Raw genomic sequence first — 12,106 nt, 5'->3', positions numbered from 1 at the left:
GAATCTATTCATAAAAACAAATACGATTGTTTTTAAAGTTCTAAATCGATCTATTTTTATTTCCGAGTCATGGTGTTTCAAACATCCCTCTTTTTCCTCCCAATATTGTCACTTACATATATACCCTCGTTTTAATACAAGTGTTGTTTAAGGAATGTTGTTTAAAAAAACAATTAAAAACAATTAAACAATTAAACAATTAAACTGAAAATCTTACAAAAACTTTTATATACAAGATTTCACTTATTTACTTAACTAGATTAGGACCCGCGGTACACCGCAAGACAAAATTATTTATAACTAAAATATTTAAATTATAAGTTGTATTTGTTGGTTAAATATGTTATAACTTATAATTATATAATAATTGTTAAATAAACCATATAATACCACAATATAATTTATTTTTTACATAATATTTATTTAATCTATATAATTAGATATGTCTATTCTCTGATACCGATAGTGTTAATAAAATAATGAATGATGTTTTATCCATGTAACACCAAATTAATGATATTTTTTAATTAATATAAATATCAATAAAATCCGTCATGCTATAAAATCCTGTCCCAGAATATTTTAACTCACACTTTATCATCTTAATTTTTAGTTTTTATTGTGTATCTACGGTATAATATTTATCATATTTAACTTTTTTAAAGTTTTAAATATTTTTCATATTTAACCATTTAAAAATCTTTAAAATAAAAAACCGGAATAAACCAAATAAAAGTTTTTAAATATTGAGTAATATATGTCCCATTTTAAAATTTTGTATTACATCATATGCAGGAAAAAATCACAATTTTTATTAACTAAATGTATTATAGAATAATTCAAGATAATTTAAATCCAAATAAAAAAGAAAAGGAATCATATATTTATGTTTGAATGAGATAGAAAGATTTCCTTATTTTTTTAAAACTTCCCTATAATTAATTTTAAAGTTTTGGTAACTAATATTAAAGTCAATGCATTAAATGTAAAAACTTTCCAAAAAGTATTTTTGAGCAAAAACTGCTGCAAAAATACTAATACAGATGTTTTTTAAATCTAAAAAAAATAAAACAGAAGAAGTATTTTTTTTTGTTGGTTATCATCTCCATTCCATTGATAACATGCTCATATACAAAACAATATAGGTCCCTTAGTGGATATATTGAAGAGATTAGTCTCATTTTAATAAAAAAAAAAAAAAAAACAGTCTCGTTTGCTCTCCAAAGGTTAGTTATTCGCAAGTGGGTTCTTAATATCCAGACAAAATATTTACTCCACTTTTATATATTTTTAAGTTAAAATGCAAAGATAATAACGATAAATGTTTGTTATTTCTACTTAAAACCCATTTTTAGTATATATTTTGAAAAGTGGATTAATTTGAATACGAAATTGAAAAACACAAATAATCATTATTTACTAAATCAACATAAACTTTTGCATACAAGTTTGAGAAAGTAAAGTAAAACGAAAAAAACTACTAAAAGATAATAACAAAAGAACATAAAGAAATTGGAGTGTTAAATTGGATCTAACGGACACTTTATCTATTACAAAATAAAAAATATTTCCAGTTTTTGCAAACAAATGAAAACATAGCAAATTATTTACACAAACACTATTTGACCACTAATAAATCAAACTACAAAATTCTAATAATCATAAACATATAAATATTTAATTTTATGAAAAATATAGCGTTACTTCAAACAAAAAGTGTTTTGTGAAAAAATTATTTATTATGAAACAGAGGGTAGTCCATTTAGAAATCCGTCCTCTATTTTCTATTTTTAAAATATATTTGGATAATAAAATAATTTTTTTGGTCAACAATGTAAAATAATTTAATGAAGTACATTTTACTTAGAAAATTATTCATCTTGACGGGCGCGCGACAGACTGTATTATATAGTATGTAAGATTTGGTTGATGGTAAACGTTAAATTAAATAAATATCATCGTGAGTAGCAATCACCCTATTCCTTCGTACCGAAGCGACTTTTTTTATATTGTCTTAAACTTGACCAACAAAATCTTCTATTTATATTTGTATGCGTTTTAGTTTTAGGAGAGTAGGAAAATATCAAAGGTCAGAAGAATGAGCGAGGGAAAGAGGAAACAACATTTTGTACTAGTACATGGTTCGTGCCACGGAGCGTGGTGCTGGTACAAGATTAAGCCATTGCTAGAGGCGGCGGGCCATCGTGTAACTGCCGTGGACTTAGCTGCCTCTGGTTTAGACATAACCAAGTCGATCACTGACATCCCTACATGTGAACAATACTCAGAGCCATTGACGAAGCTGCTGACCTCATTACCAAATGATGAGAAGGTTGTCCTCGTAGGTCATAGCTTCGGTGGGTTGAACTTAGCCATAGCCATGGAAAAGTTTCCCGAAAAAATTTCTGTCGCTGTATTCCTGACAGCTTTCATGCCCGACACAGAACACTCACCTTCCTTCGTCTTGGAGAAGGTACCTCGTTTTTTTATTACTTATTTAATATGATAGATCGATCTTGATGATATGTATATAGATCACTGTATGTATGAATGTATCTACAAAGTCTCTTTCGTCAACGCCAATACTTGTATTTATTTATCTTAAATAAGTCTTGGCGTCTTGCTGAGTCAAAATTTAAACTGTAGCAAAACTTGTAGCGTCCAAGTTGGACAAGTTAAAACCCGTTTTATAGTCTTACAGAAAATAAGGAAGATTGCTTATAATAAAAACTACAAAAAAATATAAGAATTATTTATGGTCATGTATAAATCTAGCACACTATTCTCCTAACAAATTTAAAGTGGTAATCATAACATATATAACCTAGTAATATGTAATAGTACCCTTCTTGTGTTTATACTCGTTCTCAAGCCTACATAATACATATTGCTAAAAAATATTAATGGTTAGTACTTAGTACCTACTACCTAGTATACTGATCAGAGAAATGAATTAGCGTATATGATAGAAATATTTCGTTTCTGGAGTTTTTTCTTTTGAACATGTTTCGTTCTTTCTGGAATCTACTTTATGAATTTTGTGGCCTATATGAGATAACTATAGATCATGTTTTGACAATCTAACGAACACGTGGGGTCTAAAATTAAATCCTATATAGTGGATTTTTTTTCTTACATGTTTCATTTTCATGGTTGTCAACTTGTCAATAAATTTGCCACAGTATACGGTTCCTTATTTTCTTGTATATTTAGTTTTTCTTTTCTTTCCAATTTATGTAAAAGTATGGAAGCAACATTCCACCAGAAGCATGGATGGGCACCGAATTCGAACCATACGGTTTAGACAATTCCGGACTGAGTATGTTCTTTAGCCGTGAGTTCATGAAGTTGGGTCTTTACCAGCTCTCTCCTATTGAGGTATGTAATTCATCATCATACATTCTTGTACTTATCTTACTTATCTATATGTATATATGTTTTCAGTTTGTTTTTTTTTTCTCTTTTTTAGTCTTTATCTCTAATATGATTAGTGCCGCGAACAGTAATTTTCTATAATGTTCTATATTATTAAATTTAAATAAAAACAAAACATGCACGCTTATTTAACTATATCGAATTCAACCTTTTGTGGCCTACAAAAGTGGTCTACATAATTATTGCACCATAATGACCTATATGAGACTTTTCCATATTAGCTAGATTGATATATGTTTTAGATAACTCTAATATTTAAACTAAGTTTCTTCATTTTTATGGAATTAAGGAGTACTAAAATAAAATGTAAAATTTAATGCTGGGTTGTGGGTCGATGGAAAAAGTAAATTTTTGGTTTTTTCAACTTCTTTTGGTTTTGGTTATGTTGTTATCTTGATTTAGGATCTTGAACTGGGATTGCTTTTAAAGAGGCCAGGATCATTGTTTGTTAACGATTTATCAAAGATGAAGAACTTCTCTAGTGAAAGATATGGATCTGTTCCTCGAGCGTTCATAGTGTGCAAAGAGGACAAAGCCATTCCAGAAGAACACCAACGATGGATGATTAATAATTTTCCGGTGAATTTAGTTATGGAAATTGAGGAGACAGATCATATGCCAATGTTCTGCAAGCCTCAGCAACTCTGCCATTACTTACTGGAAATTGCTTACGAATTCGTTTAATCGATCTTCATGAATATGTGTATTAGATTTGATAATAATAAGGGTTTGTTGCAAACAATAATAATGAATTTTAAAAAGTTTCAGATGATGTAAAAAAAAAAAAAAGTTTCAGACTTCGTTGCTTTTTATGAGGTAACGACTACATAAAAAGTCATGTGGCATTCATCTTTAAAAACCAAAAAAAACAAAAAAATTCCTCCGTCGGTTACGGTAATCACTTATTGCAAGATTTGTCATATTCTCCACTTAGGAAAAAATAAAACAAACTGTAATGCTGGAATTTTTTGGAAATGTTACTCGTTTTTATTTTTTTTACTGCTTTTAAATCAATAATAACGCTCTGATACCAGTTTTATTGAATGAATATAATTCCAACGAGTTAAATCACTTGTCAACCTCCGATTTACAGCTCGTTCGTAAGTCCTACTATTATAATTTTAAAAAGATACTTTTACCCGCACAGCAAATTGTTTGTTTTTTTAAAGAAAATTCCAGAAATTGTTATTTCTTTCTTATTTCTTGAAAGAAATATTCGATTGTAACTATCACGTGAAATCGTAAAAGATTCTCAAGAAAGCGACAATTTTAGAAAATTCGAAGATAAGCTTAATTTGTGATCCCTCTACTAATATGTGTGATAGTACGAAACCGGGTGATAAAAATCAAAAGGAGAGAATAAGATGAGCGAGGAGAAGAGGAAGCAACACTTCGTGCTAGTCCATGGTGCATGCCACGGCGCATGGTGCTGGTACAAGGTGAAGCCGCTGCTCGAGGCTTCGGGACATCGTGTAACCGCCTTAGACCTAGCTGCCTGCGGTATAGACACCACCAGGTCGATCACTGACATTTCCACATGCGAACAATATTCTGAGCCATTGATTCAGCTAATGACTTCATTGCCAAATGATGAGAAGGTTGTGCTCGTTGGTCATAGCTTTGGAGGTTTGAATTTAGCCATAGCCATGGATAAGTTTCCTGAAAAAATCTCTGTTTCTGTCTTTGTGACTGCTTTCATGCCCGACACCAAATACTCACCATCGTTCGTCGTGGACAAGGTATATCTCATATTTTAGTTTAATTTTGTGGTTGACATAGAAAAAAAAAACAAAATCTATGGCCATCATTCAACACATATAGTATTAAGTATTAATCAATCAGTCAAGTGCATATGGACGGAAAAACACAAATATTGAGCATATAATATGTATTTGACTCACGTTACAGTTTGCAAGCCACATGACACCAGAAGGATGGATGGGCACTGAGCTCAAGCCGTACGGCTTAGACAATTCTGGCTTGTCTGTGTTCTTCAGCACTGAGTTTATGAAGAACCGTCTCTACCAGCTTTCTCCTATTGAGGTAATTTAATTTATAATCATCTTTAGAAGAAAAAAAAACATTTATGATCATCATATAATTGATAGTAAGGTAATCTTGATATTGTGGTAATCTTGATTTAGGATCTTGAGCTTGGACTGCTTTTAAAGAGGCCCGCATCATTATTTGTGAACCAATTATCAAGGACAAAGAACTTTTCAGACAAAGGGTATGGATCTGTTCCTCGAGCTTACATTGTGTGCAAAGAGGACAAGATCATCTTAGAAGAACATCAACGATGGATGATAGATAATTATCCGGCGAATTTCGTGATTGAGATGGCAGAGACGGATCATATGCCAATGTTTTGCAAACCTCAACTACTCAGTGACCATCTATTGGAAATCGCCAACAAATTCTCTTAATTGAGGAAAATGTATTTGGAGTTGATACAATTAAGTGTGTGTTCTAAAATGGATATTTCTATAAGTTCGGACTTTATTTCTTATTATGGCAATTGTTCTCCAAGCCTCACGAACTATATGCTCTACTCTTGGAAATTGCATGTAAATATGCCGAAATAAACATAAGATCGTCACTGCATCATAGTTACAAAACGTTGGTAACTAAGAGAGAAGAGAGAATAAAATCCTTTTAATTGTCTACACGGTATTAAAACACACATACATTGATACATATAGACTGACATATAGTGGTTATTTCCACTTTCCACACACTTAAACTCTAGTTCTAATCTATACTTCTAGTTCTAGGTACTTGACTCATTTCTACAAGCAAGGTCAAACTACTAACTCTTACACTATTAACCACTCTAGTTTAGAGTCTTTAGACTAACAACACAACACTCTTTCTCTTCTTAACTTAGTTAGCTTTAAACAAAACAAACACTTCTTTATTTGGGCCTTAACCAAAGCCATTGGCCCTTTATACTTCTCAGCCCAAACCACCATCTTTTTCTCTTTGTCTGACATCTACTTCTTCTCTTCTTGCCTTTGCCCCACACTGATTGTTTTACTTTGTGCAAATAATTAAATAAGCAAATGTTATCCTTCACAAGATATATATACTTTCTTATGTTTACCAAGATTCATATTTTCTTCTTTGCATTATGATTCTCTCTTATAATATAAGAGCAAGAAAAAAACAGAGAGAAAAGAATATATATATATATATATATATATATATATATATATATATATATATATATATAAGTTATCATTTTTGCAGTCTTTATCATTTGTGGTTATTTACTTATTTTGCAGTGTAAGACCCATAAACATAGATCTTATCTTGAAATTCTAACGTGTATGCAACTACAATTAGTTTGATAACGTTTAGTCAACTCTTCTGTAATAAAAGTCCAAAAAGAGCAAACTCTTTATCATTTTTGCAGTCTTTATCATTTGTGGTTATATAATTATTTTGCTGTATAAAAATTAAATATAAATTATCATTTTTGCAGTCTTTATCATTTGTGGTTTATATATTTATTTTGCACTATAAGACCCTAAAGATAGATCATATGTTGACATGTGACAATCTAACGTGTATGCAACTACATTTAGTTTGATAGCATCTACTGTAATATAACTCCAAAAAGTAGTATCAATTTCGTGGTGGTCAGACTTTTCATTTTTATATAACTCGAAAGATATGTAAATATAAATCACGTAACGTAATAAAACCCCACCAGAAGTGTTTTTTCTCTTGAATATTGCAGATAAATACGTCTAAATAAACCTGAGGGACCGCAATTAGTAGTGAACTTCATTCGTCCACCACAACAATAAACCATAAGAGGATAGTATCTACGAAGAATTATGAATCCAGATTCTGTCTTCATGCCCAATCAGTAGCAAGAATTGTATTACACTAAAAAGCAGTTATATAAATAAATAAGATTCATGATACAATTATATATGTATAATGTATCAAAAAAATCCATATGGAATCAGAGCTTTCAAGTCTACCAATGAAAATGTATTTAGATTAAATAATTATAAGCTGTACAGTTCAAGAAGCTTCGCTCTCATAGTCCGATAAATGCCGCCAATTATTGAAACCGGAGGCTTTTTTCATAGAAAACATACTAGATGATTATCATGTACAACCAAAGTATAATGCAAGTATAGATGACTTGCAAATATGGCAAAGCCTGTATTGATAGCCTCGACAAGCTTTTTAGCAAGTATTTTGTAGGCTTTCTCGGAGGGATGATCAAAGTTATAGATGACCGAAGTAATAGAAGACGTATAATTTTTATTATAATATTGCCGTAGCCCGTAGGCATACAACAACATCCATGCATTCTTGATTAAATGATTTTTCTCACTGGGTAAATCCTGCAACCATAGAAGTCGTACATGAATACCTAACTACTATATATGACCAATCTTGGGATTTCAAATTTCTAAAGCAATATTCTAAATTGTCCTTTCATATATCAAATTTGTTAATGTAAATATTGTATTTAAGGATTTTATTACTACATGGTATTTTATATACTTTCTTTAATTTAAGAAAAAATTTGATTAATTTTGCATATTTTGAATTGAATAAAATAAGATTTCTTAAAAAATATAATAATAAGAAATCATGGTCTTTACGAAAATGAGGATTTTAATGTAATATGAACCAACTGAGCCATCAATTACTTTAGAACGTTGTCAACTTGTCATCCATGTTCTCTGAGGTTTTAGTTCATGGCCAGGCCGGATAACTATTATACTATAAATTTTACCCAATCGTTTGTTTTAATGCTGTACTTGTACGTAATGTTACTATTCTTGTATTATAATTCATATACTACATGACAAAAGGGCATCTCGTACAGGAAGATGACTACTATATATAAATGAGTACGTGTCGACATAGACTAACTTGGCACGACTACAATCCGATTCTCCCCTCCCCAACTTGTAAGTCCATTTTCCAATTTTTGTTGTTGTAATCTTTCGAGATTTTTAATTCGCCAAGTTAAACCACTTGACAAAGAACCTACCAAGGACGACTCTCGACATACGCAAACATCCATCTGGTATCACACTCCCATCACCGCCGTCTGCGGATCTTTTAGCTACTTGATCATAGAAAACCTTCATATATATACATTTACAAAGACCAAAAGAGTCTTAACAAAACAAACAAAATATATAATAGTATTTGATGTTCGATGGATAAGAATTCATTTTTTTCTATCCCTGTCCTTTAATAATATTTATGTTCCAACCAACTAATTTACTGGTGTATATATTCAGTACTAATCGCATACCTGCAGCATCATGAGTCAATATGTAATTCTAATATCACTAATAGGAATCATTTCATTTGCAACCATATCTTTTGCTTTCGAATCAGCTACGTACTATGCCCTTCAGCTTCCTTACGTAGCCTTTGAAATCTCTCTTACTTGGTCACTGGACGATAAAAGTCTCTCTGACCAGACAAAGACCAAAACAAATCTCATTGCCGACAAAGCAACTCAGTGGATAACAAGTGTCAAGTCTTGTAGCCATAATGACCAAGAAAATCATCTTTTATTAGTGGAGTTAGGGATTGCTACTGAGTTATTGCCTTATTGGAGACAACTTTCATGACCAGAATTATCCTACCCATACCACTATTTTATTTTAACATATTGTTGCACCTTATACCGATCCCCTATAGAATAATTTCAAAACAACTTTATAATTAACATGGTGTTGCACCTGCCACACATATTAAAAAGACAAAAAAAAACAAGAATCAATTATGAGAAATGAACGTTTTAGTGGTATATATATATATTTTGCCATTTTCCCTAAAATAATTTTTAATTTGCCAAATTTATATTTAAAAACATAATTTTACACATTATGTTTGAGTTTATTAAATTCTGTGTTCTTTTAGAGTATAGTATTTGTTATTAAGTATGCAATTTAATAAAAAAAAAATTTCCGTAAAATGAAAAATTACAAATATTTTAGGCAAAATGACAAATTAACAAAATGGTTAGCCAAAAATGGCCTTTTGAACAATAGTTCCCCCCCCCCCCCCAAAAAAAAAACAACTACAATTTATAGGTGTACAATTCATTAAAATAAGAGAAATACCCTAGAATAGCATCATTTTAGGTTTTTTTTTCCAAAATAAGCATATACACTCAGATTTTCCAAAAATAGTATTTTTATTATATTAATTATTTCTCTAAAATTAAATTAATAAATATCTTTTTTTTTTATTCATCTTCTTCTCCGTCTAGTTATGACGATGTCGTTTCTATCTTCTCCGTCGTCTCCAATATATCCAGAAATCATAGTCTCTGTCATCGTCTTCCTCCAGCAACGGCAACGGTGGAGGCAGACATGTAACCAGAATTAGATAGTGACTTTCTTCTCGAGAGAACGACACCACCATGAAAGATCAAACTCAGATCTCGTCGGAGACAAAATCTGTCACTCCAAATTATGTTATCAAAAGTAAAAGCAAAAAAAAGAATGATTCAATGATTCAATGATTATAGAATTAGGCTATTGTTCATGATTTGATGGATATTGAATTCACATAGATCGATGTATTCGTATTCATCAAGGGGAATCAAATTGGTTGCTCCGATTCAAAGAAGTCTTCCTGAATTGCATAAAATCTTTCCCGAATTTCACACAATCCTTCCTGAAGTTCAATCACAGTTAAAATAAAGTGTTAATAAAAACATATGATGCAGATACATCATACAATTACCAAAACAATCTAAAAAGGTTTTACAAACATCATACATGTCTAAAAACAGAGAAAGTAAAACTGAATTAAGGAACATAATCCTATGAATTGTCGACACATGCCTCAATATATGAAAGAATACTCTATTAGTGAGGGGGTAATGATATCTTTTTTGTACATATCTGGGTATTTACCAATATCTAAGCTTTTTGTAAAGGTCAACCTTAAGTTCATCCTGAAATTCAAACTTTTTATGAAGGTCATCCTCAAGTTCAATAAATATTTCCTGAATTTCGTGGAATCCTTCCTGAATTTCCAAGGAGTGTTGGATGTTGGATGTTGGGTGCTGATTTTTAACATTACAAGAACATGAGAAAGAATTCTCGAGCCATCAACAAAACTCAATAGGGTGGCGTGTATGCTCTGTTTTCTTTGTTTATTCTTTTGTTTGAAACCCTTCCTTAAATTCGAGACATCCTTCCTAAATTTCTTGGAATGTTGGTACAACTCCAATTCTTCTGACCAAATCTACATCTATACAAAGTTACTACAAGTGAACAAACGCCACACCTGGTATAAAACATCATTCGATATATCTAAAGCTCCAATCTTGACCACTACAACACTACAAGTGAACAAACGCCACACATGGTGTTTATGAACCACCATTGATACATCTAAAACCCCATTTTCTCCAATCTTGTATAAAACAACACACACTCGTAACACTTTTAATTAACTCACCCCCCAAAGATTTAGAAACGAGTTTCTTTGTTCAAAAGGAGAAGTTGAAAAACATCAAAAAGTATACACAATAATGAATTTTATTAAGAACCCATCATAAATTTGAACAATGTCAAAACTCAGAACACATGAATTGAACAACCAAAGTTAAAAATTTGGAATCTTTCTAGGAAAATAAAAAAAGATGAGATCTTTAAGATTATCCACGTCAAAGAAGAAGGACCTAGAAGAGGATTCTCTTTCATAGTCTAAAAAGCAAATTAACAACGACAATGTCAAACTGCAACAATGACTTTTCTTTGAAGAAACGTTCTTCCACTAAACTCATCACTTCCTCTGCTCCAGAAGCAAGCTTCACATCGAAGAATCCAAAATATCGATCCTACCGTGAATTTAAAATCTGAGATTGAAGAGCGTTACAGCGAGAGAGAAGCGTCGATAGCATCATCATCTCCGATTTCATTCGCTTCTTCAAAATCAAATCGATTTCATTCGTTGTCTCCTCCTCCTTCGAGCATCTCTACTCTAATTCAACTGGAGTTTTTTTTAGGTTTTGGCTAAGATGATTGCTGCGTTTTCCTTTTCTTTTTTTTATTTTTATTTTTATTTTTTTATTTATTTAGATAATTTTTCTCAAAATTAAAATTGTGCTATATTTGGAATAATTAAGATTGTGTGCTAGTTTTGGAAAAAAACTTAAGGTGCTATTTTCGAGAATCTCCCTTAAAATAATAACAGTAATACTTAAACATTTTGAATTTGTTAACTTCACAAATAATTTAATATTCTTATATAGGTATATTAATAATGACCCTGTAACAAAAAGTTTTAGATCTGCCTTGCCACTCCTATTCAATCTCCAAAAGCCAATGCACAGAAAATCATCTGGGACCAACTTATCCCGATAAGAAATAAGTGGAGTATAATGTTTACACCCACTTTTTTCTTGTTGAAATAAACAATTTTGGATTATTTCTCGATTTATGCATGTCATCCTTAAAGATCATCCTTTTCCGATAGTGCTTAAGTTGTTTTGGTTATACAAAAAACAATTGATGTATTTCTACCTATTTTTAGACGTGTCCAAGGAGGCCGAAAAGCATGAGACTGAGAGTAGGAGTACAGTACACACAGAATGAATGTTAGAATGTGTTAATTAGCTGATTTTAGATAATAATTCTTTTGTCCAAAAAAAAAAGATAATAAT

The 12,106-nt window shown here is 31.1% G+C and overlaps 2 protein-coding genes across 2 annotated transcripts; both read left to right on the top strand.

Annotated features, from left to right (window-relative positions):
- The first annotated feature begins 1,901 nt into the window (after positions 1-1,901).
- LOC104702886 (methylesterase 1) lies at positions 1,902-4,196 on the top strand. Its single transcript, XM_087456377.1, has 3 exons — positions 1,902-2,473; positions 3,244-3,378; positions 3,838-4,196. The coding sequence occupies exons 1-3, from the start codon at positions 2,099-2,101 to the stop codon at positions 4,117-4,119; spliced, it is 792 nt and encodes a 263-aa protein (XP_087312503.1). The 5' UTR covers positions 1,902-2,098; the 3' UTR covers positions 4,120-4,196.
- A 382-nt stretch (positions 4,197-4,578) lies between these two features.
- On the top strand, positions 4,579-5,964 carry LOC104751996 (methylesterase 2). The gene is made up of 3 exons (XM_010418802.3): positions 4,579-5,174; positions 5,344-5,478; positions 5,580-5,964. The coding sequence occupies exons 1-3, from the start codon at positions 4,800-4,802 to the stop codon at positions 5,859-5,861; spliced, it is 792 nt and encodes a 263-aa protein (XP_010417104.1). The 5' UTR covers positions 4,579-4,799; the 3' UTR covers positions 5,862-5,964.
- Positions 5,965-12,106: the final 6,142 nt, after the last annotated feature.

Source organism: Camelina sativa, chromosome 7 (assembly GCF_030686135.1).
Source record: "Camelina sativa cultivar CO46 ecotype springtype chromosome 7, ASM3068613v1".
Taxonomy (NCBI): domain Eukaryota; kingdom Viridiplantae; phylum Streptophyta; class Magnoliopsida; order Brassicales; family Brassicaceae; genus Camelina; species Camelina sativa.
The sequence above is the reverse complement of the archived record's forward strand: the minus strand, read 5'-3'. Positions and strand labels throughout refer to the sequence as shown.